Here is a 24,641-nt window from a genome sequence, read left to right on the forward strand (position 1 = left end):
TTTTATCTCTTTTAACCTATTTTATTATTTTTCATCTTTAACCCTCCCATCAAGTTATAGTTTTGTAGGACTTACTTTATTTTCTTTACACTTCACCTACTATAACTTTCTTATATTTTCTTTTTTACCCATTTAATCTATATTATTGTTTTTCATCTTTTATCCTTTTAATCTTAAAAATTTTCAATAGTGCCACCACCAACTTTATTTTTTTACCCTTTTACCCACTTAACCAGAGAGAGGATGTTCATGTCATAGGCACAAACGAACTCTAGTTATTTGTAAATTTCTAAGCTATAAATTATTTATTTAAAATTTTTTTTTTTATCAAAACTCAAAATTTTTTGGTTTACTCGAATTGAACCCAGAATTGAGTTTGGACCCGAAAAATCCGATAAGGTTCGATTTCGGCTCTTCCCGTTGGAACAAAACTTGAACACAAAAATTTTGGTCTAGTTTCAATTTTACCAAAACCCAAACCGAACACTAAAATTTTGCTCAATTCAGGTATACCTGAATGTACATCCCTAGGTATAATGAGGTCATCCACATTGACAAAAACATATAAGGTGATAGTGATTCCTATTTTGTGAAAAATGAAGTATCAGTGCGAGAGGCCACAAAACCATGACCGAGAAGGAAGGTACTTGGGCGTTCAAAGAACCCAACTGCAACTCAAAACTAGGGATCGGATGGTGCAGATGGTCGTCAGCTTGACGACATAACTAAATGTACCATTGTTGTCAATGCTTGGTTGTTGATATATCCTTTTGCAACGAGACCACACTACATGAAGAAAAAGAGGTAAATTTGACATCAAGGTACATCGAACTTTCTTGGATTTAGCAAAATTCGACGGACCTTGTCAAATTTACCCCTTTTTCACTTAGTGCAAGCTTTCTCACGATCAATTGAGCCATCAACATGCCCTTTTGATGCAAAATATCTACTTGCAATTGTAATGTTAGATTGGTGGCTTTGGTGGTAATGTTGGGAGGCATGGGTGAGGGATGTGGATAGGTGAGGCCGTCGTGGCGAACCAAGTAATGAGCCCAATGGAATAGAGGCCTAAGTAGCTTGTGTGGCACTCCCTGTAAAAGGAAAACAATTTTCATCAAGTATCAGTGTGTGGGTTACAATAATTTTGTTGTTTTCAAGATAAAAACAACGGTAGCCTTTATGCCTTGAATTGTTACCCAAGAAACTGCAACAAGTAGATAGATATGAAACATCCAAATTATTTTGAAAGCTATTGTCAAGCTTGAGATTGAAGAGCTTCTTTAGAGGTGTGTGTTTGTGAAGCACAGATATGGCGAGACGATTGTTTGAGTAGACCACTGTCTCAAATGCAAAATTCTGGAAATATATTCACTCAAAAGTGAGACAGAAATACTATTATTATCATCAATGTTGTTAAATAGAATATGTTATGGTGTGCTACCAGGCATATGCTATGTGCATAGGCAATTCACTCGGCATATGTGATGTATAACCCAAAACAAATAAGATTACTTTTTTTAAGAAAGAAACATTAAGACAAAATAGAAGAAGAAAAAAAAGAGGAAAAATATGCAATTGTTATGACAATCATAGAAAAATATTGTTATAAATTTTTATTACCAATGTGATTGTAATTTATTACACTTACATACATAACAAGTATGCAAAAAGGTAAGGATGCATAAACTCGAGAAATCGAAAAAAAAAATAATACTAATAATACATCTTTATCAATTATAAGAAACTGAGAAAGTTACAAATTCTTGACTTGTATTTGATTGTAATTTGTTACATTTGTCTGACTTGCTTCTTGTAAAATACCATCCTGATTTTTGAATCTTCCTTGTTGCATCTTGGCTTGCTTCTTGTCTTGAGCTAGAATAGAATATAAGTAGAATTAGAAGATGTTGAAGTATAAGAATTGAAAAAACAAGTTGTGGATTTAAAGAAGAAGAATTTGTAGAAATAGAGTAGTAGAAAAATTAGCAGCAGTGAGTCTTTTGAGTGTATGTGAGTGTTTGACTTAAAGAGTGTTACAGAGAAAATGTGGGTCTTTAGATGCTTAGAGAATGGTAGGAATGACAGGTGTGGAAACAGGGTATTTATATGAAGAGAACATAAAAATAAAAGATAGGGCCCAACAATTAGATTGTTGACTGTTGGATAAGCATCCAGCACACAACCATGTGATCTGGAGGACGAGAATGGATGGAAATGTGAATTTGGCAACTGTTTGAGGATGAGGATACGGTACTAAGCCTTATCCTTGTCAAGTATCCATATAATCATATTTTAATATATGCTTATATAAGCATACACATACAATCATTCATGTTCTAATTAGTTGGAGACATTAATAATTTATTCATACATAATTAAAAAAGTAAACAAAATAATAACAGTACATGAATATAGTACACTTCAGAGTTTGCTTGTTAACCAAGAGTTTCATATATTATGGTGTATGTATTAAATGTACTGTTATTTTTCTCATTTCCATGTAAGATGCTTTTCACTCTCGAATTCTCAAATAATTGCTTGTGTGCATGGTAAAATGCAGTTGATCTACATTTTTACTTATTGTTGTCTAGTGTCAGTATGCAAGTTGAAGATTCAACTCGAGAGAGAGGAAGACCCTAAGAAGTTGGTTTGAGGTAGTGGAAACAGATATGAACATACTTTGTGGCTATGGATAGAAATAAAGGTATAGGATTCATTCAACCGAACACAAAACTTCAAGATAAGGCTTTGATGACAACAATGAAGATGATGACAATAAAGTTGTTTATTGTATTTTTAACTTGTAAATGTGTCTTAATGTTTGTTTTATCATTTCCTAAAGTTTATTTGAATGATTCCTAAGCTTTTCCTCAACTTTTTCATCTAAACTATATTAATTTCAACACTGACCAAACTATTTTCATTTCAGGCTGATCAAAATAGACACCGAAATCAAAATTTAATAGCATGAGTGAGCTTTAAAGCCCACTTGATCAGTTCAACCCATTAGCACCCTAATTATAGCACAATAAAAAAAATGGATTAACAAGAATAATCAATAATTGAATGCTTCGAAATACCCACATAAGCCTAAGACATTTAAGACCCAATACTCAATTAGGATGTTAAAAGTCTATCAAAATCTGAAGAACGAATATGGCATTTGATCTTTGTTATCAAATGGACAATGGACTGACAGAGAAATAGCAAAGAATTTTTTTTTTTTTTTTTGATAGGCAATCCACCTTTATTTTCCTTTGGTACTTCAGACTCGGAGGCTTTGCATTTCTACTTTTAAATTCCACACTAGAATCAAATATGCTGTTTAAATTAACAATGAAATACAAAATTCAATAATTAACTCTGGATCAGTAACTGACCTAATGATGGATCATATGGTAGTCATGGAAGCACTAGCTTTGGGAAAAGCATGGTGCGCAACGAACTTTTCAACAAGTGGGTTCACAAGATGTGGTGCCTCATCCTTCAACATTAGCAACACAAGTAATATTTAATTGGAAGTCAGTGAGCACCAAACGCATTAAATCATATCCCGAAAGATATTCAAGTTATGTAACGACAACAGTTTTACGGATTTGAGCAATGTGGGTAGGAATTTAATACACACTCATGGTAATACATCCCAACACACCCCATGTAACACAGGGCTGAGTAGCCCATTACAGGTCTACTAATAGGTATTGAGTTATTGAATATCTCGATGATTTGTGTGAATATTTTTTTTTTCTTCCTTTTTTCTAGTTTCTAAGCTAAATATAACGAAAATAATATATTATATTACATTTGTATGAACATGTGTTTAGAGTATCTCAAAGGTTCCATGTCGGACACTGACACACGTCATTGCTGCATACCATAATTATTGAAAGCGCCCTCGATCCGTAGGTTGTGCGGATCTATTTTTAATTTTTGAGGTTTAGGAGTCGCTACCTAGTTATTACGATCTAAAAATCGAGAATTGACCCTAAATAGATAAAAATAACTAATTTACGAATAAAAAGAAACTATGGTCCGGGGATCATCTTACGAGGTTGGAAGGTGTTAGGCACCAACCCCGCCCGACAAACGCTGGTTTCTACTATTTCCCAAAAAAGATTACATTGCTAAAAGCCTTAAAACCAATAAATAAAAAAAATAAGAAGTATACGTAGATGATTGCAACGATTTGTTCCTTCAGAGCTAGCGGAGAGACTCCTCGTATGAGATTCCTTACTTTGTTTCCGTTACTGGATCTGCTTCTGATCTCCAAGTTGAAGTATCTAGATCTGAGTGTTTTCTGTATTTTTTTTAAAGGGTTTCTGGATGTTTTTGAAAGGTTTCTAGGTGTTTTTTGAGTAAAAGCTGGGGTTTGGATGATAGGTAGGGAGTTAGGACTTCAAAATTTTTTGACCTACTTTTTCTAGGGTTTATTTTGACCTGCGAGATTAGATTGTGGAGGCTCATATTTATAGATTTTTTGGAAGAGTTCGTGTTTAATTAGATTTCTTTTAGATAAGGTGAATTAGGGTTTTGACTTAAGCCTTATTTGATTGACTAGGTTTCTTTATATTAGGTATTAGGGTTTTGACTTAAGTCTTATTTGATTTACTAGGTTTCTTTAAATTAGGGTTTTAATTCTTACGTACAATGAAAGAATATATTTTTGGTTTTTGGAGAACCCCCCTTAATTATATTTTAATTCTTTAGGCCCCCAGATGGAAGGGTCTTTTAATAAATATCAGGGGGCTCCACTTAAATAAGTGGGCAACCATCGACAATTTTGCCTGAGAGCTTGATTGATTAGTTTAAAAATTTTAATTTTAATTAGGATTTCACTTTACATTAATTAATGTTTTAATTAATAATTTCGGAATTTAAATTATTAAAATTGAAAAATTACCGTTTTGCCCCTGAAGAGGACTTTTGCATTGAAAAGTCATTTTTTGATGTTTTGGAATGTTTTGGAATTAATTTTTCATATGGAATTCGATGGGAATATCGGTTTGTGTCACTCATGAATTTTTTGGCATGAAATGATTGTGAACCTATGAGGGGCATTTTCGTAATTTTGTCAAATTTGGTGAAAGTTGGCGAAATGGTTTATTTGGTTTCAATTTGTTGTTTTATGTGTTTGAAAGATTTTTCTAAGCGTACTATGGGCTCGAAGGATGTTTTGATGTTAGGGGTATTTTGGTAATTTGGTCATTTTTTAGTGATTTTTATCGTAAAACTTCTTTTTGTCTGAAAAATGATGATTTCTACGTTGTGAGTCATATTTTTCTAGCGTAGCGTGGTTTCTAAAATTTGTTAGCTTGAGATACCTCATCTGAATTTCTGAAACATGTCTAGTAATAAAATAGAGCATTGGAATATTCATCCATCATTGGGAATCGTTGCAATCGAATTGACGAGTTGATTAATTAGGCGAGTGCAAAAATGGGGTGTCTACAATTATATATATAGGGTTGGGATCAAGAGACAACCTTATTTTGACAATCTCCTTTGACAACCTTTGTCTTATACGAGTTTAAAGTTATCGAAAAGGCTGATCTTTTTTATTTTAAGGATGATCTTTATGGTGAGGAGATCATCCTCACAAAAAATCAGCCCATTCTAAAACTTCTAACCCTGTCAAAAGTGGTTTACTAGTGGAGGAATCATGGACCATCATTTTTTACCGTTAACTTGTAAACTAATTTTGACGGGATAAGAAGTTTCGGAATGGGTGATTTTAATGAGGATGATCTCCATATAGGAAAAAATTTCTCTTGACCGCAACCCAAATATATATATATATATATATATATATATATATATATATATATAGAGAGACAGAGAGAGAGAGAGAGAGAGAAAGAGAACCTGTGGACAGTGACCAACATTTGGAAGAACAACAAAGTCTTCTACTGCATTGAAATCTCTATAGGCTCTCCCAAGTTCAATGGGCTCCCAGGGATCCTTGTCACCCCAAGCTACCAAGACTGGGCACTGTAGAAGAAGTAAAGCAGAAAATATTGTCTTACCAGAGAGAACTGCAAGACTAGATAAACGTTACTTGATACAACGGGGTTGGGGGTTTTACCTTCACGTGGGATAGTAGTTCATCAGGTAGAGGACCTTCTGAGTAGCAAATGAACTCAAGAAACACATCAGCTGCACCAGGTTCAAGTCCTGGAAGCAGGATCTTCTCAACTAGTTCTTCCGTTACTTGGGAGGTGTCCTGGTAGCACTGAAAAACAAATCATCAATTTTAGTCGGTGAAAGCAATGAGATACCTAAATTTACTCCGTTTAGTCCTACACAATACATGCTATGAAGTCTAAGATAAATATTATAAAAATAAAAAATATGAGGAAGAGCAAGAAGGGTTCTTTTTATGTCATAGAATAACAAGTAGGGGTTAAGGGGACCTCAATATTTTCATTTCTCTTGCATGGGCAAATAAAAAAATTTGACTTGATAAAGGAACCAGTGAAATGGGGTAAGGGACTTAAGAATAAGATCATATTGTCATTGATTCACTCTTTAATCGGCACAAAATCTGAAAAGATGATGATAAAATAAAGGGAAGATTACTTAAAAGGCACTGGAGGAGGGAATTTTTTCTAAATAATCCCTAAGTTTTGGGCAGTCTCTTAATAGTCCATTTAGTAAACTTTTCTTGACAATCTCTGGATCTCATCTTCTTCACATATTAGGTTTTCCAACGGTGATTGCGATCATTTCCGGTGATCGTTGATCATTTCCGACGATCTTTGATCTTGAATGACGAATGGAGAATGATATTCTCTAAATTTTGAAAATCTAGAAGCATTTTTTCTTTCGATGGTTTATAAAAAAAAATGAAGAACAAAGTTGAGATTCAAAATATTTTGATGATTACATTATAACTTTGTTTTGCAACCATGATTTATGCATTTTGGGTGTTTCGAGTAGATTTACCCAATATTGATGTTGGAAAAGTGAAAAAATCTGACTTACATTTACAGCATCGCGTTCACCACTTTTTATTGTCTAGTTCACCATTTAAATATAGTCAAGCTCGACGATTTTTTTCTTATATAAAACAATGTACATAGCTCTGATACCAATTGCCACGGGGACAAATCTACAGGTTAAATTTTTCGCTCTTTAATCTCTATACTCACCCGTGTCGGCACTAGAATCGACCTAGTCTTAGCCTTCACACACACACAGTTCAAAGGCCACATCCTTAGTTTATTTCTACACAGATTTCTGGAAGTTTACAAACTCACACTCATTGTCTTCCAACTTCTTCATTCGATTGACTGTCTTAGTCAAACTATCTCGTACTTCCTCCAGCACCTCCTGTTTTGCATGAGCATAGTGAAAGGCGGCTAGACAACTACCGTGAAATTACTGTCTAGCTATCTCATGCGGCGTCGGCGGTTGTTGGCCTGTCGCCAATGCAAATGGACTCATCCCAATGGATGAACTTCAATGTAGATTGTAACAGAATTGTGTTGTGCCCAACGTTACCCAGTTCTGTTGGCTCGCTATCACATAGTGTCTTAGGTATTTTTCTAGCAATACATTCACCCTCTTCATCTGACCATCTGTTTGTGGATGATTGCTAGTAGAAAACTTCAACTTGGACCTTGACAAACTAAAAAGAACTGTCCAAAATCTGCCAGTGAAACGGGTATCTCGATCACTAATGATATTGTCCGGTGCACCCTAATACTTCACTATGTTCTGGAAGAACAACTCTACTACCACATCCGCATTGCATGCAAGTGGAGCAGGGATGAATGTAACGTACTTCGAGAAACGATCAACCACCACTAAGATCGACCTATGCCCCTGGACCTTTGGCAACCCAATGATGAAATCCATGGAAACGCTCTTCCATGGTTTATCTGGAATACGTAAAAGCTTCAGCAATCCTACTAATTTCATTTTCTTTTTCTTTGTCTTGTTGGCACCAAACAAGTCTTCAAGTACAAATCTACATCTTCCTCTATTTTTAGCTAGTAATAGCTCTTACCTAATAATGCATGTGTTTTTTCCTGAGCCGAGTGGCCTGCCCATAAGGATTCATGCGTCTCTCTTAGTAGTTCCCTTCGCAACCCTCCTATGCTAGGAACGTATAGTCGACCTCCTTTAACATAAAGAAAGTCACCTTCTACCCAAAACCTTCGGGTGATACCGTTAGATACTTGCTGTAACAATCGTACGCAAACGGGATCCTTCTTCATTTCCTCCCAAACCTTAGGCATGAAGTCAGTCTCTATGGAAGTTATTGCTGCAACCATCTCTTCTACCACTTTCTTGCTCAGTGCTTCTGGTACCATGCTAAGCCGTCCTAGCTTATGTACCAAGGTCACGTCAAACTCTACTAAAAATTCCTAGCATCAAGCCTACTTTGGTGAGAGTTTTTTCTGTGTAGCAAAGTAAGAATTTTTCCAAGCAACAACTTTCTTGGAATAACCAAGAATAAACTTCCTATAATAGTTTGCGAGTCCAAGAAATGAACGCAACTCAGCAACTTTGGTCAGGGCAAGCCAATATATGATTGCCTTTATCTTAAGTTCATCCACTTTCACAAATCTTTGACAGACAACATGGCCAAGAAATGTGTTTTTTTTTTTTGGTAAAATTTACATTTTTAAGTTTTTACATAAAACTTAAACTCCCTGAGTTTATTAAAAACCATTCGGAGGTGAGCTACATACTCCTCGAAGGTTTTACTGTACACAACTATATCATCTAAGTGAACAACTACAAAATGATCGATATAGTCATGAAACACGTTATTCATTAAATTACAAAAAGTAGCAAGTGCATTAATTAAGCCAAAAGGCATTACAAGATACTCAAAAAAACCATATCGCGTAACCATCGTTGCCCGGTGCGATGCGTACTTGGTAATATCTAGAATGCAAATCTAGCTTTGTAAAGTACATAGCTCCCGACAAACGATCGAATAGATCAGCAATCAATGGTAGTGGATATTTCTTCTTTATTGTCACCTTGTTCAATGCCCTATAATCCATGCACATCCTCATGGATTCATCCTGCATTTTCTGAAAAAACATAGGTGCTCCGTAGGTTGCCTTGGAGGGCTAGATGTAACCAGCATCTAGCAATTCAGTCAATTGTTGCCTCAACTCCTCAAGTTTTGATGGAGCCATTTTGTAAGGTGCAAGAGACGTAGGTTTCAAACCCGGAATTTCAACTCGATTTCGTGGTCGATGTCACGTCTTGACGGTACGCAATTCGGCAATTCTAAGGGCATAATATCTAAGAATTCCTTCAACACTTCTGCCATCAATTCCTCAATAGGTAGTCCTCGACTACTTTTGATCTCTACCACTATAACGAGGTAAGTCTCATGTCCTTTACGCGGTCCATCCTTAACCTGAATGACTGACAACAACCTTATCTCTTTCTTTGTTTCCAAAGTTTTACCTTTTCCCCTTTATACAGCAGGAACAAAGCAAGGTTGTGGACATTCTGCAATGAAAATCCCTCCAAGATGTAGCAGCAAGACCACATATGCCTCTATAAAGAAGTCATTCCCGAAAATGACTTCGAAATCATCTAATGGCACCGACATTAGATTCAATCTCCATGTCCACTCACCCATTTGAGTGGTAATGTTCATGGCCATACCCTGAATTGACTTGGCCTCTGAGTTCACAGCTTTTATCCGACTAGTGTTCTTGGTGATCTCTAATTTCAATTGCCCAACTTCTTTGTCAGCAACAAACGTGTGTGTTGCCCCTGTATGTACCATGGCTTCTACAGAAGCTCCATTCACACCAGCCTCCACATACATCAAACCGTTACATGGAGTGCGTTCGTGCTGTAACATGTTCAACAACTATAAGGGTTCACCCTTGTGGGCTTCCCTTCTGTTTCTTCTACTATAATGGCAGAAAGTTTTTCCCTCTTGAGACAATCCCTAAAATGATGGGGTCCACCACAAAGGAAACAACCCTTTGTCTTGTTTGATATAGGGGCATGTTCCTCTGTTTTGTACTTAATTTTGACTTCAGTCTTTTACCCACTCTTATAATTATCTCTTAAAGCTTTCTTACCTTTGCTCTTATTCTTGGCCTTGTCAGAACCATCAATGCTGGATGATGCAGAAACCTCGTAATCAACCACTCTTACAATGGCCGCAGCAGACTGTCTGCCACAGCCATTGCAACGGATAAGTCTTTCACTCCCTGCCTCTTGAGTTCTGCCTGTGCCCAAGTTTGCAGTACAGCCAAGAAGTTGAAAAGTTTGTCGTCGTCAAACATGTTCTTCATGTCAAGCATCAGAGAAGAGAACTGCTTGACATAGTCACGAATAATGCCCGTATGCTTGAGTTTGCGTAGAGCAACCCGAGTCATCCATGCGACATTGCATGGCAGGAATTGTTCCTTCAATTCCTTCTTCAAGACGTCCCACGTCTCGATTTTGGGTCTCCCAAGTGCAGTTTTATCATTTAAACGGGTCTTCCACCAGAGTTTAGTGTCCCCATTCAAGTACATGCTCGTAAGGGTCACTTTCTCACCATCTGGAGTATGAACAGCCTTGAAGTACTGTTCCATATCCCAGAGAAAATTCTCGAACTCTTTCGCATTCCGGGTTCCACCGAAACTTTTAGGTTAATGGACCTTAGCCTTCTGTGAAGACTTACCTCCAACAAGTGTAACTTGCACAACCCTCTTCAAAACCACCAGTTCATCAGTGAGGGATTAAAGATCTTCTCAGAAGACAGAAATAAGGAAGGCTATGTCGGTACTCAAATCATCATACTTGGTTTTCCAATTCTGTGTAGTCTTTTCAAAGTCCTTCTCCAAGGCTTTAATATGTTTTTCCACTCGAGAGGAAGAAGACTCCCCTTCACCAATGCTAGGAAATCTGTTAGAGAGTTTTGCTAACAATGCTTCGAGTTGGCTAACTCTGTCATGTACTGCATATAATGCGCTACCACCCGCCATCACAACCGTGCTCTGATACCAATTGTCACAGGAACAAATCGACAGGTTAAATTTTTCGCTATTTAATCTCTGTACCCACCCGTGTCGCCACTAGAATCGACCTAGTCTTAGCCTTCACACACCACAGTTCATAGGGCACAACCTTAGTTTAATTCTGCACAGATTTCTAGGAGTTTACAAACTCACACCAATTGTCTTCCCATGACAATGGAAGCTGTTGTATGTAGGTTACAGCAACCCTCTACCAAAATTGTCATTATGTCATCACATGACATATGTACAGCAACTACAAAATTGACTTACATCAGCCTACAAGTGTCGTCATCAAGAGAGAAGTCGCATGGATAACCAACAATATTTTCAACCCTACAACTTGACATATGTCCATTCTTTGGAAAACTTCCCCACCTCTTGCCAGGGTATTCCTTCCATTAGATCACTGCAGTCATGTGTCTAATAACCATCTACCCACATGTCTGCACTACATGTGACATATGTATGGGACATAACTCCCAACAGCTAGGCCAACCCACATTACTAACCAATTGTTATAGTTACTAAGCTACTCTCAAGCATATTACTATGTAGCTCGATACCTTAGCTTCAGCCATGTTTCTCGAATCACCCCGTTGATATCATCATCTCACTCGTCCTATGTGAAATGGGAAGAAATGGATCTTGGGTGGTAGCTCTAAACCTGACCCAAAACCTAGTATGATCGGTTTCATGAAATGATGTTTACTTCTAGAGATGGGGGAAAGACTTACTATACTCTTTAAGGATGGACACTCCGTGTGAAGTAGGCACTCGGCTGAGGCATAGCTTGTGTGGGGGTACATAGTGCATATGTACCCAAGGACGTGATGGACAGCGAGGGGTGTGCATAGGCGACCAACCTAAGCGCTTGAGTAAGATGGTGATATCCACGAGGTGACCCGAAAGACATAACTAAACCTAAGGTATCGAGTTGCACAGCAATATGCTTGAAAGTAGCTGAGTAACTATGACAAATGGCTAGTATGTGAGTTAGCCTAGCTTTTGGAAGTTATGTCCCATGCACAGATCACATGTGGTGCAGACATGTTGGTAGATGGCTATGAGACACGTGGCAACAGTGATCTCATGGTAGGAGGACACCTAGCAAGAGGTTGAGGAAGTTCTCCAAAGAATGGACAGATGTCAAGTTGTAGGGCTGAAGACATTGTTGATTATCCATGTGGTCTATCTCTTGATGAGAATACTTGTAAGCTGATGTAAGCCAATTTTTTAGTTACTGTACATATGTCATGTCATGACATCATGATAGTTTTTGTAGAGAGTTGTTGTAATCTACACAAAATAGTCTCCATTGTCATAGGAAGACAATAAGTGTGAGTTTGTAAACTCTCAGAAATCTGTGCAAAAATAAACTAAGAGTGTGGCCTTTAAACTATGTGTGAAAGTTGAGATTAGGTCGATTCTAGTGCCGACATGGGTGAGTACAGAGATTAAATAGCGAAAATTTTAACTTATAGATTTGTCCCTGTGACAATTGGTATCAGACCACGATTGTGATGGCGTGTGGTAGCGCATTAGATGTAGTACATGACAAAGTTAGCCAACTCAAAGCATTGTTAGCAGAACTCTTTAACAGATTTCCCAACAGTGATGAAGGGGAGTCTTCTTTCTCTCGAGTGAAAGAACGTATTGAAGCCTTGGAGAAGAACTTTGAAGAGACTACACAGAATTGGAAAACTAAGTATGATGACTTGAGTATCGAAGTAGCTTCTCTTACTTCTGTCTTCTGAGAAGATCTTCAACCCTCACTGATGAACTGGTGGTCTTGAAGAGGGTTGTGTGACTTACACCTGTTGGTGGTAAGTCTTCATAGAAGACTAAGGTCTATGAACTTAAAAGTTTCGATGGAACCCAGAATGCGAATATGGAACAATACTTCAAGGCTATTCAAACTCCGAATGGTGAGAAAGTAACCCTTACGAGCATGTACTTGACTGGGAATGCTAAAATCTAGTGGAGGACCCATTCAGATGATAACACTGCACTTGGGAGACCCAAAATAAAGACAAGGGACGTCTTGAAAAAGGAATTGAAGGAACAATTCCTGCCATGCAATGTCGCATGGATGACTCGGGATGCTCTCTGCAAACTCAAGAATACGGGCACTGTTCGTGACTATGTCAAGCAGTTTTCTTCTCTAATGCTTGACATAAAAAACATGTCTGACGATCACAAACTTTTAAACTTCCTGGCTGGACTATAGGCTTGGGCACAGGATGAACTCAGGAGGCAGGTAATGAAAGACTTGCCCGCTGCAATGGCCATGACAAACAGTCTGGTTGATTTCAAGGTTTCTGCATCATCCAACACTGATGGTTTTGACAAAGTCAAGACTAAGGGCAAAAATAAAAAAGCTTTAAGAGATAATTATAAAGGTGGGGAAAAAGACTGAAGTCAACATTAAGTCTAAAAAAAAAGAACATGCCCCTCAGATCAACCAGACAAAGGGTTGTTTCCTTTGTGGTAGACCCCAACGTGTTAGGGATTGTCCTAAAAGGAAAAAACTTTCTGCCCTTATAGTTGAAGACGGGGAAATAGAAGGGCAGCTCACGAAGGTGAACCCCTTATAGTTGTTGAACATGTTAAAGCATGGACGCACTTCATGTAACGGTCTGATGTATGTAAAAGCTGTTGTGAATGGAGTTCCTATGGAAGCCATGGTGAATACTGGGGCAACACACACGTTTGTTGCTGAAAGAGAAGTTGGGCAGTTGAAATTGGAGATCACCAAAAATACTAGCCAAATAAAAGCTGTAAACTCGGAGGCCAAGCCAATTCCGGGTATGGCTATGAACATTACCACTCAAGCGGGTGAGTGGACAGGGAGATTGAATCTAATGTCGGTGTCATTAAATGATTACGAAGTCATTTTCGGGAATGACTTCTTTATACAGGCAAATGTGATCTTGTTGCCACATCTTGGAGGGATTTTCATTGCAGAAGGTCCACCTTTTGCTTTGTTCCTACTGTAGAAAGGGGAAAAGGTAAAACTGTGAAAGCAAAAAAAGAGATAGGCTGTTGTCAGCCATTCAGGTTAAGGATGGACTTCGTAAGGGACATGAGACTTACCTCGTTATAGCGGTAGAGATCAAAAGTAACCAACAGCTACTTATTGAGGAATCGGTGGCAAAAGTGTTGAAGGAATTCTCAAACATCATGCTATCTGAATTGCCAAAGCGCCTACTGCCAACACATGACATTGACCACGAAATTGAGTTGATTTCGAGTTCGAAACCTCCGTTTATTGCAGCTTACAAAATGGCTCCAATAGAACTGAGGAGTTGAGGCGACAGTTGACTTAATTGTTGGATGCCAATTACATCCAGCCCTCCAAGATGTGTGTGGATTACAAGGCCTTCCACAAGGTGACTGTAAAGAATAAATATCTAGTATTATTGGTTGTTGATCTATTCAATCGTCTGTCGGGAGCTATGTACTTTACAAAGCTAGATTTGCATTCTAGCTATTACCAAGTATGCATCGCACCAGGCGATGAAGCCAAGACAGAGATAGTCACGCGATATGGTTCTCTTGAGTATTTTGTAATGCCTTTTTGCTTAACTAATACCCCTGCTACTTTCTGTAATTTAATGAATAACGTGTTTCATGACTATATCGATCATTTTGTAGTTGTTTACTTAGATGATATAGTTGTGTACAGTAAAACCTTGGAAGAGCATGTGTCTTACCTCCGAATGGATTTTAATAAACTTAAGGAGTTTGAGTTGTATGTAAAAGCTAAGAAATGTAAATTTTTCCAAAAGGAAATCACATTTCTTGGCCATGCTGTGAGTCAAGGATTTGTGAAAATGGACGAACCTAAGATAAAGGCAATCATAGATTGGCCAGCCCCGACTAAAGTTGTTGAGTTGCGTTCATTCCTTAGACTCGCAAACTATTATCGAAAATTTATTCTTGGTTATTCCAAGAAAGTTGCTGTACTGACAGTCATTCTCAAGAAAAATCAGACATGGCTATGGACGACGAGATGTCAAGAAACCTTTGATAAGTTAAAGTACGCGATAGCTTCTGAACCATTTCTTCGATTTCTGGACTTTAGTCTGCTTTTCGAAGTTCATACGGATGCCTCAGATCGTGTTTTAGGTGATGTGCTAATGCAACAGGGACATCCTATCGCGTAGGAAAGTTGGAAGTTTAACGTGCGAAACAACGTTAGTCTGTACATGAGAAGGAAATGATTGTTGTCGTTCATTTCTTGAGGGAGTGGAGACACTATCTGTTGGGGACAAAGTTTGTTGTCCAGAAAAATAATGTAGCGAATTATTACTTTGTTACGCAGAAAAAGCTCTCACCAAAGTAGGCTCATTGCTAAAAATTTTGGCAGAGTTCAACATGACCTTGGAACATAAGCTAGGACGGCTTAAATGGTACCAGATGCATTGAGAAGGAAAGTGGTACAAGAGATGGTCGCAGCAATAACTTCCATAGAGACTGACTTCATGCCTAAGGTTTGGGAGGAAATGAAGAAGGATCCCATCTGCATGCGATTGTTACAGCAAGTAACTGACGATATCACCCAAAGATTTTAGGTAGAAGGTGACTTTCTTTATTGTCTAGTGTATCATTTAAATACTGTCGAGTTCGATAACAATGTACATAGCTCTGATACCAATTGTCACGGGGATAAATTTATAGGTTAAATTTTTCGCTCTTTAATCTTTGTACTCATCCGTGTCGGCACTAGAATCGACCTAGTCTCAGCCATCACACACACACAGTTCAAAGGCCATATCCTTAGTTTATTTCTGCACAAATTTTTGGAAGTTTATAAACTCACACCCATTGTCTTCCCACTTCTTCATTCGTTTGATTGCCTAGGTCAAACTATCTGTTGCATGGGCATAGAGATAGATGGCAGGACAACTACCTTGAAATCGTTGTCTAGCTATCTCATGTGGCATCATCGGTTGTTGGCCTATCGCCAACTCAAATGGACTCATCCCAGTGGATGAACTTTGATGTAGATTGTAACAGAATTATGCGGTGTCCAACAACGTTACCCAATTCTGTTGGCTCACTGTCACATAGTGTCTTAAGTATTCTTCTATCAATGCATTCACCCTCTCCATCTGAGCATCTGTTTGTAGATGATTGCTAGTAGAAAACTTCAATTCGGACCCCAACAAACTGAAATGAACTATCCAAAATTTGCCAGTGAAACGAGTATCTCGATCACTAATGATATTGTCCGGTAAACCTCAATACTTCACTATGTTCTTGAAGAAGAACTCTGCTGCCACATCTGCGTTGCATGCATGTGGAACAATGACGAATGTAGCATATTTAGAGAAATGATCAACCTATACCCCTGGACCTTTGGCAACCCAATGATGAAATCCATGGAAGCGTTCTTCCACGATTTATCTGGAATAGGTAAAGGCTCCAGCAATCTTACAAATTTTTTTTTTCTCTAGTCTTATTGGCTCACCAAACAAGTCTACAAGTACAAATCTACATCTTCCTCCATTTTCGGCTAGTAATAGCTCCTAGCAAATAAAGCATGTGTTCTTTCCTGACCAGGGTGGCCTGCCCATAAGGAATCATGTGTCTCTCTCAGTAGTTCCCTTCGCAACCCTCCTGTGCTGAGAACGTATAGTCGACTTCCTTTAGCATAAAGAAAGTCACATTCTACCCAAAACTTTCGGGTGATACCGTAAGATACTTGCTGTAACAATCGTATGTAGATGGGATCCTTCTTCATTTCCTCCCGAACCTTAGGCATTAAGTCAGTCTATTGAAGTTATTGTTGTGACCATCTCTTCTACCACTTTCCTACTCAACGAATCTGGCACCATGTTAAGCCGTCTTGGCTTATGTACCAAGGTCATGTCGAACTCTGTTAGAAATTCCTTATCTACTCGATAAGCAACCTGTCTGGCAGAATCAAGCGATAAGCAACCTTACCTACTCGCTTCATCACCTCAAACGGTCCGTTATACCTCGGAATCAGACCCCAATGAACTGTCTCACTCTGGATTTTCTTCCAAATCTGCAGAGTGAGTTTCAGCATAACACGATCTCCCACTTGGAACTCCACTACTCATCTATCGCGATCTGCCCACTTCTTCATTCGTTTGACTGCCTTATTCAGACTGTCTCGTGCTTCATCCAGTAACTCTTGTTTGGCATATGCATAGCGATAGGCGGCCGGACAACTAGCTTAAAATCATTGTTTAGCTATCTCATGCGGCGTTGTCGGTTGTTAGCCCGTTGCCAACTCAAATGGACTCATCCCCGTGGATGAGCTTCGATGTAGATTGTAACAGAACTGTGCTATGTCCAGCAAAGTCACCCAATTTTGCTGGCTCACGGTCACATAATGTCTCAAGTACTCCTCTAGCAATGCATTCACCCTCTCCGTCTGACCATCTATCTGCGGATGATTGCTAATAGAGAACTTTAACTCTGACCCTAGCATATTGAACAGAGCTGTCCAAAATCTGCCAGTGAAACGGGTATCTCGATCACTGAATATATCCTCCAGTACGCCCCAGTATTTTACTATGTTCTTGAAGAACAATTCTGCTGTGACATCTGCATTGCATGCATGCGGAGCAGGAATAAAGGTAGCGTACTTCGAAAACCGATCAACCACCACCAAGATGGATCTATACCCCTGGACCTTCGGCAAACCAGTGATGAAGTCCATGGAAACACTCTTCCATAGTCTATTTGGTATGGGTAAAGGTTGCAGCAACCCAGCAAACTTCATCTTCTCTGTTTTGTCTTGTTGACACACCAAGCACGTCTTGACATACAAATCTACATCATCTTCCATTTTCGGTCAATAGTAACTTCGAGCTAACAACGCATATGTTCTATCCCGTCCCGAGTGGCCTGCCCACAAGGAGTCATGCGTCTCTCTCAATAGTTCCCTGCATAGCCTTCCTGTGCTAGGAACATAAAGTCGACTCCCTTTGGAATAAAGAAAGCCGTCTTCTACCCAAAATCTTCAGGTGATACTGTCAAAAACTTGCTGTAGCAACCTTTTGCAAACAGGATCATTCTTCATCTCTTCCTGAATCTTTGGCATGAAATTTGTTTTTATAGAAGTAATCGCTGCAACCATCTCTTCCACCGCTTTTCTACTTAATGCATCACGTACCATATTAAGCCGCCCTGGCTTATGTACCAATGTCATATCAAATTCTGCTAGAAATTCTTGCCATCGTGCCTTCTTTGGTGAGAGTTGCTTCTGTGTAGCATAATACGAGTTTGCTACGTTATCTGTATGGACAACGAACCTTGTCCCCAGCAGATAATGCCTCCACTCCCTCAAGCAGTGAATGACGGCGGTCATTTTTTTCTCGTGTACAGAATATCGCTGTTCTGCTACAGTAAATTTGCGGCTTTCATACGCGATTGGATGTCCCTCTTGCATCAGCACACCTCCTAATGCGCGATCAGAGGCATTGGTATGAACTTCGAAAAGTAGACTGAAATCAAGAAGCCGAAAAACTGGTTCTGAAGCCACTGCATTCTTCAGTTCATCGAAAGCTTCTTGACATCTTGCTGTCTACAGCAAAGTATGATATTTCTTGAGAAGGTCTGTCAACACAGCCACTTTCTTGGAGTACCTAAGAAGAAACTTTCTATAGTAATTGGCAAGTCCTAGGAAAGAACGTAATTCAGCAACCTTGGTCGGGACTGGCCAATCTGTGATTGCCTTAATTTTACGTTCATCCATCTTCACGTATCCTTGACTCACTACATGGCCAAGAAATGTGATCTCTTTTTGACAGAATTCACATTTCTCAGGCTTTACATATAATTCAAACTACTTGAGTTTGATGAAAACCTTTCGGAGATGAGCCACATGCTTCTCCAAGGTTTTACTATAAACAACAATGTCATCTAAATACACAACTACGAAACGATCGATGTGATCATGAAAGACATTATTAATTAAATTACAGAATGTTGCAGGTGTATTTGTTAAGCCAAATGACATTACAAAGTATTCGAAAGAACCATAACAAGTAACCATTGCTGTCATAGCTTCATCACCTTGTGCGATGCGTACTTGATAATAACCAGATTGCAGATCCAGTTTTGTGAAGTACCTTGCTCCTGACAAACGGTCGAACAAATCCGCAACCAACGGTACTGGCCATTGTAGCGGGTAAGTCTCTTACTCCCTGCCTCTTGAGTTCTACCTGTGCCCAAGTTTGCAGTCCAGCCAGGAAGTTGAAAAGTTTGCCGTCGTCAGACATGTTCTTTATGTCAAGCATCAAAGAAGATAACTGCTTGACATAGTCACAAACAATGCCCGTATACTTAAGTTTGCGTAGAGCATCCCGAGTCATCCGTGCAACATTGCATGGCAGGAATTGTTCCTTCAATTCCTTCTTCAAGACATCCCAAGTCTCAATTTTGGGTCTCCTAAGTGCAGTTTTAACATCAGAACGGGTCCTCCACCAGAGTTTAGCTTCCCCAATCAAGTAAATGCTCACAAGGGTCACTTTCTCACCATTCGGAGTATGAACAACCTTGAAGTACAGTTCCATATCCCAGAGAAAGTTCTCCAACTCTTTCGCATTCCGGGTTACACTGAAACTTTTAAGCTAACGAACCTTAGCCTTCTGTGAAAACTTACCTCCAACAAGTGTAAGTCGCACAGCCCTCTTCAAAACCACCAGTTCATTAGTGAGGATTAAAGATATTCTCGGAAGACAGTAATAAGGGAGGCTATGTCGGCACTCAAGTCATCATACTTGGTTTTCCAATTCTGTGTAGTATCTTCAAAGTTCTTCTCCAAGGCTTCAATACGTTTTTCCACTTGAGAGGAAGACGACTCCCAAGTGCTGGAGAAGAATTTTGAGGAGTCTACATAGGGTTGGAAAGCCAAATACGATGATTTGGCCGCTGATGTAGCCTCTCTCACGTCTGTCTTCAAGGAAGAACTTCAATCCCTCACCGATGAGTTGGTAATTCTGAAAAGGCCTGTAAAGCTCACACCCGCTGGTAGTGAGTCATCACAGAAAGCCAAGGTCCCTGAACTGAAGTCTTTTGGGGGAGCCAGAAATGCTAAGGAGTTAGAAAATTTCCTATGGGATATGGAACAGTATTTTAAGGCTATTCATACTCCAGACGGGGAGAAGGTAACTCTTACAAGTATGTATCTAACGGGTGACGCGACACTCTGGTGGAGAACCCGTTCTAACGAGAAGACTGCACTTGGGATGTTTTGAAAAAGGAGTTGAAAGAGCAATTCCTACCATGCAACGTGGCATGGATGGCCCACGATGCTTTGCGAAAATTGAAGCATACGGGTACAGTTCGAGATTATGTGAAGCTGTACTCTTTGCTGATGCTCGACATCAAAAATATGTCCGACGACGACAAATTGTTCAATTTCCTAGCAGGACTGCAGGCATGGGCGCAGGCAGAACTCAGGAGACAGGGTGTAAAGGATTTACCCGTTGCGATGGCTGCGGCAGATAGCCTGGTTGACTACAAAGTTTCTGCATCAACCAACACCGATAGTTCTGACAAGGCCAAAAATAAGGATAAGGGTAAGAAAGTTTACCGAGACAATTCTAAGGGGTGGAAGAGGACAGAAATTAAAATTAAATCCAAAACAGATGAAAATGTCCCTAGACCAAACCAGGTCAAGGGTTGTTTTCTATGTAATGGACCCCACCGAATGAGAGATTGTCCTAAAAGGAAGAAACTTTCTGCCCTTGTAGCAGAAGATGGGGAAACCGAGGGGGAGCCCACGAGGGTGAACCCCCTGCAACTGTTGAATGTGTTGGAGCATGGGCGCTCTCCATGCAATGGTCTAATGTATATGAAGGCCATTGTAAATGGAGTCCCTGTGGAAGCTATGGCGGACAGGGGCAACACATACATTTGTCGCTGATAGGGAAGTGGGGCGGTTAAAACTGAAAATCGCCAAGAACCCGAGTCGGATTAAAGCTGTGAATTCAGAGGCCAAGCCGATACAGGGAATGGCCATGGATGTGACCACTCAAGTGGGGGAGTGGACAGGGAAGATGAGTCTAATGTCAGTGCCATTAGACGACTTTGAAATCATTTTTGGCAATGATTTCTTCGTACAGGCCACGGTGGCATTGCTGCCACATATTGGGGAGATATTTATTGCAGATGGTCCAAGGCCTTGCTTCGTTCCCGCTGTGGATAAGGGAAGGGGTAAGCCAGTGGAAGAAAAGAAAGAAATTGGTTTGCTGTCAACCTTACAAGTTAAAGATGGACTATGGAAGGGACATGACACGTATCTTGTGACAGCGGTAGAAATCAAGAGTAGCCGAGGGCTACCCATTGTAGCCTGTGGCAGAAGTATTGGATGACTTTTCAGACATCATGCCTCCAGAGTTGCCAAAGAAACTACCGCCAAGACGTGATATCGACCATGAGATTGAATTGATACCTATTTCGAAGCCTCCGTCCCTTGAGCCATACAGAATGGCACCATCGGAACTTGAAGAATTGAGGAAACAGCTTACTGATTTGCTAGATTCAGGATATATCCAGCCCTCCAAGGCGCCATACGAAGCCCCTGTATTATTTCAGAAAAAGCAGGATGGGTCCATGAGGATGTGCGTGGACTATAGAGCATCGAACAAGGTGACCAAGAAGAACAAATACCCATTACTGTTGGTTGAGGATTTGTTCCACCGTTTGTCAGGAGCAAGGTACTTCACAAAACTAGATCTACAATCTGGTTATTATCAAGTACGCATCGCACGGGGCGATGAAGCTAAGACAGCAATGGGTACCCGTTATGGTTCTTTCGAATACCTTGTAATGCCATTTGGCTTAACAAATGCACCTGCAACATTCTGTAATTTAATGAATAATGTCTTTCATGATCACATCGATCGTTTCGTAGTTGTGTATTTAGATGACATTGTTGTTTATAGTAAAACCTTGGAGGAGCAGGTGGCTCATCTCCGAAAGGTTTTCAGCAAACTCAGGGAGTTTGAATTATATGTAAAGCCTGAGAAATGTGAATTCTGTCAAGAAGAGATCACATTTCTTGGCCACGTAGTGAGTCAAGAATACGTGAAAATGGATGAACGTAAAATTAAGGCAATCATCTTCATGCCCAAGATTCGGGAAGAGATGAAGAATAAGATTGCCTTAATTTTACGTTCATCCATCTTCACGTATCCTTGACTCACTACGTGGCCAAGAAATGTGATCTCTTCTTGACAGAATTCACATTTCTCAGGCTTTACATATAATTCAAACTCCCTGAGTTTGTTGAAAACCTTTCAGAGATGAGACACATGCTCCTCCAAGGTTTTACTATAAACAACAATGTCATCTAAATACACAACTAGGAAACGATCGATGTAATCATGAAAGACATTATTCATTAAATTACACAATGTTGCAGGTGCATTTGCTAAGCCAAATGGCATTACAAGGTATTCGAAAGAACCATAACGAGTAACCATTGCTGTCTTAGCTTCATCGCCCCGTGCGATGCGTACTTGATAATAACCAGATTGTAGATCTAGTTTTGTGAAGTACCTTGCTCCTGACAAACGGTCGAACAAATCCGCAACCAACAGTACTGGGTATTTGTTCTTCACAGTCACCTTGTTCGATGCTCTATAGTCCACGCACATCCTCATGGACCCATCCTGCTTTTTCTGAAATAATACAGGGGCTCCGTATGGCGCCTTGGAGGGCTGAATATATCCCAAATCCAGCAAATCAGAAGCTGTTTCCTCAATTCTTCAAGTTCCGATGGTGCCATTTTGTATGGCTCAAGGGACGGAGGCTTCGAAATAGGTATCAATTCAATCTCATGGTCGATATCACGTCTTGGCGGTAGTTTCTTTGGCAATTCTGGAGGCATGATGTCTGAAAAGTCATCCAATACTTCTGCCACAGGCTACAATGGGTAGCCCTCGGCTACTCTTGATTTCTACCACTGTCACAAGATACGTGTCATGTCCCTTCCGTAGTCCATCTTTAACTTGTAAGGTTGACAGCAAACCAATTTCTTTCTTTTCTTCCACTGGCTTACCCCTTCCCTTATCCACAGCGGGAACGAAGCAAGGCCTTGGACCATCTGCAATAAATATCTCCCCAATATGTGGCAGCAATGCCACCGTGGCCTGTACGAAGAAATCATTGCCAAAAATGATTTCAAAGTCGTCTAATGGCACTGACATTAAACTCATCTTCCCTGTCCACTCCCCCACTTGAGTGGTCACATCCATGGCCATTCCCTATATCGGCTTGGCCTCTGAATTCACAGCTTTAATCCGACTCAGGTTCTTGGCGATTTCCAGTTTTAACCGCCCCACTTCCCTATCAGCGACAAATGTATGTGTTGCCCCTGTGTCCGTCATAGCTTCCACAGGGACTCCATTTACAATGGCCTTCATATACATTAGATCATTGCATGGAGAGCGCCCATGCTCCAACACATTCAACAGTTGCAGGGGGTTCACCCTCGTGGGCTCCCCCTCGGTTTCCCCATCTTCTGCTACAAGGGCAGAAAGTTTCTTCCTTTTAGGACAATCTCTCATTCGGTGGGGTCCATTACATAGAAAACAACCCTTGACCTGGTTTGGTCTAGGGACATTTTCATCTGTTTTGGATTTAATTTTAATTTTTGTCCTCTTCCCACCCTTAGAATTGTCTCGGTAAACTTTCTTACCCTTAACCTTATTTTTGGCCTTGTCAGAACTATCGGTGTTGGTTGATGCAGAAACTTTGTAGTCAACCAGGCTATCTGCCATAGCTATCGCAACGGGTAAATCCTTTACACCCTGTCTCCTGAGTTTTGCCTGGGCCCATGCCTGCAGTCCTACTAGGAAATTGAACAATTTGTCGTAGTCGGACATATTTTTGATGTCGAGCATCAGCAAAGAGTACTGCTTCACATAATCTCGAACTGTACCCGTATGCTTCAATTTTCGCAAACCATCGCGGGTCATCCATGCCACGTTGCATGGTAGGAATTGCTCTTTCAACTCCTTTTTCAAAACATCCCAAGTATAGTGTTCTCGTTAGAACGGCTTCTCCACCAGAGTGTCGCGTCACCCGTTTGATACATATTTGTAAGAGTTACCTTCTCCATGTTTGGAGTATGAACAACCTTAAAATACTGTTCCATATCCCATAGGAAATTTTCTAACTCCTTAGCATTTCTGGCTCCCCCAAAAGACTTCGGTTCAGGGACCTTGGTTTTCTGTGATGACTCACCACCAGCGGGTGTGAGCTTTACAGCCCTCTTCAGATTTACCAACTCATCCGTGAGGGATTGAAGTTCCTCCTTGAAGACAGACGAGAAAGATGCTACATCAGCGGCCAAATCATCGTATTTGGCTTTCCAACCATATGTAGACTCCTCAAAATTCTTCTCCAGCACTTAGGAGTCTTCTTCCTCTCATGTGGAAAAACGTATTGAAGCCTTAGAGAAGAACTTTGAAGATACTACACAGAATTGGAAAACCAAGTATGATGACTTGAGTGCCGACGTAGCCTCCCTTATTTTTGTCTTCCGAGAATATCTTTAATCCTCACTAATGAACTGGTGGTTTTGAAGAGGGTTGTGCGACTTACACTTGTTGGAGGTAAGTTTTCACAGAAGGCGCTAAGGTCCGTTAGCCTAAAAGTTTC

At 39.9% G+C, this 24,641-nt stretch overlaps 1 protein-coding gene across 4 annotated transcripts in view; it reads right to left on the minus strand.

The window, feature by feature from the left end:
• Positions 1-529: 529 nt before the first annotated feature.
• LOC147384389 (alpha/beta-Hydrolases superfamily protein) overlaps positions 530-24,641 on the minus strand; it is a 47,877-nt gene continuing 23,765 nt past the window's right edge. For 2 of the 4 annotated variants that reach the window (XM_086424766.1, XM_086424764.1), the window contains 4 exons: positions 6,083-6,229; positions 5,863-5,988; positions 3,381-3,484; positions 1,591-1,875 (listed from right to left, as the gene is read on the minus strand). In XM_086424766.1, the coding sequence (XP_086280892.1) occupies positions 3,392-3,484; positions 5,863-5,988; positions 6,083-6,229 (366 nt within the window). In that variant the 3' untranslated portion in view covers positions 1,591-1,875; positions 3,381-3,391. Of the gene's footprint in view, positions 1,092-1,196; positions 1,357-1,590; positions 1,876-3,361; positions 3,485-5,862; positions 5,989-6,082; positions 6,230-24,641 lie in introns of those variants that run through there. The other 2 variants (XR_015172407.1, XM_086424765.1) reach the window with 2 other exon arrangements.

This window comes from Akebia trifoliata, chromosome 15 (genome assembly GCF_017979445.1).
Source record: "Akebia trifoliata isolate Shusen 1 chromosome 15, ASM1797944v1, whole genome shotgun sequence".
Classification (NCBI taxonomy): Eukaryota; Viridiplantae; Streptophyta; class Magnoliopsida; order Ranunculales; family Lardizabalaceae; genus Akebia; species Akebia trifoliata.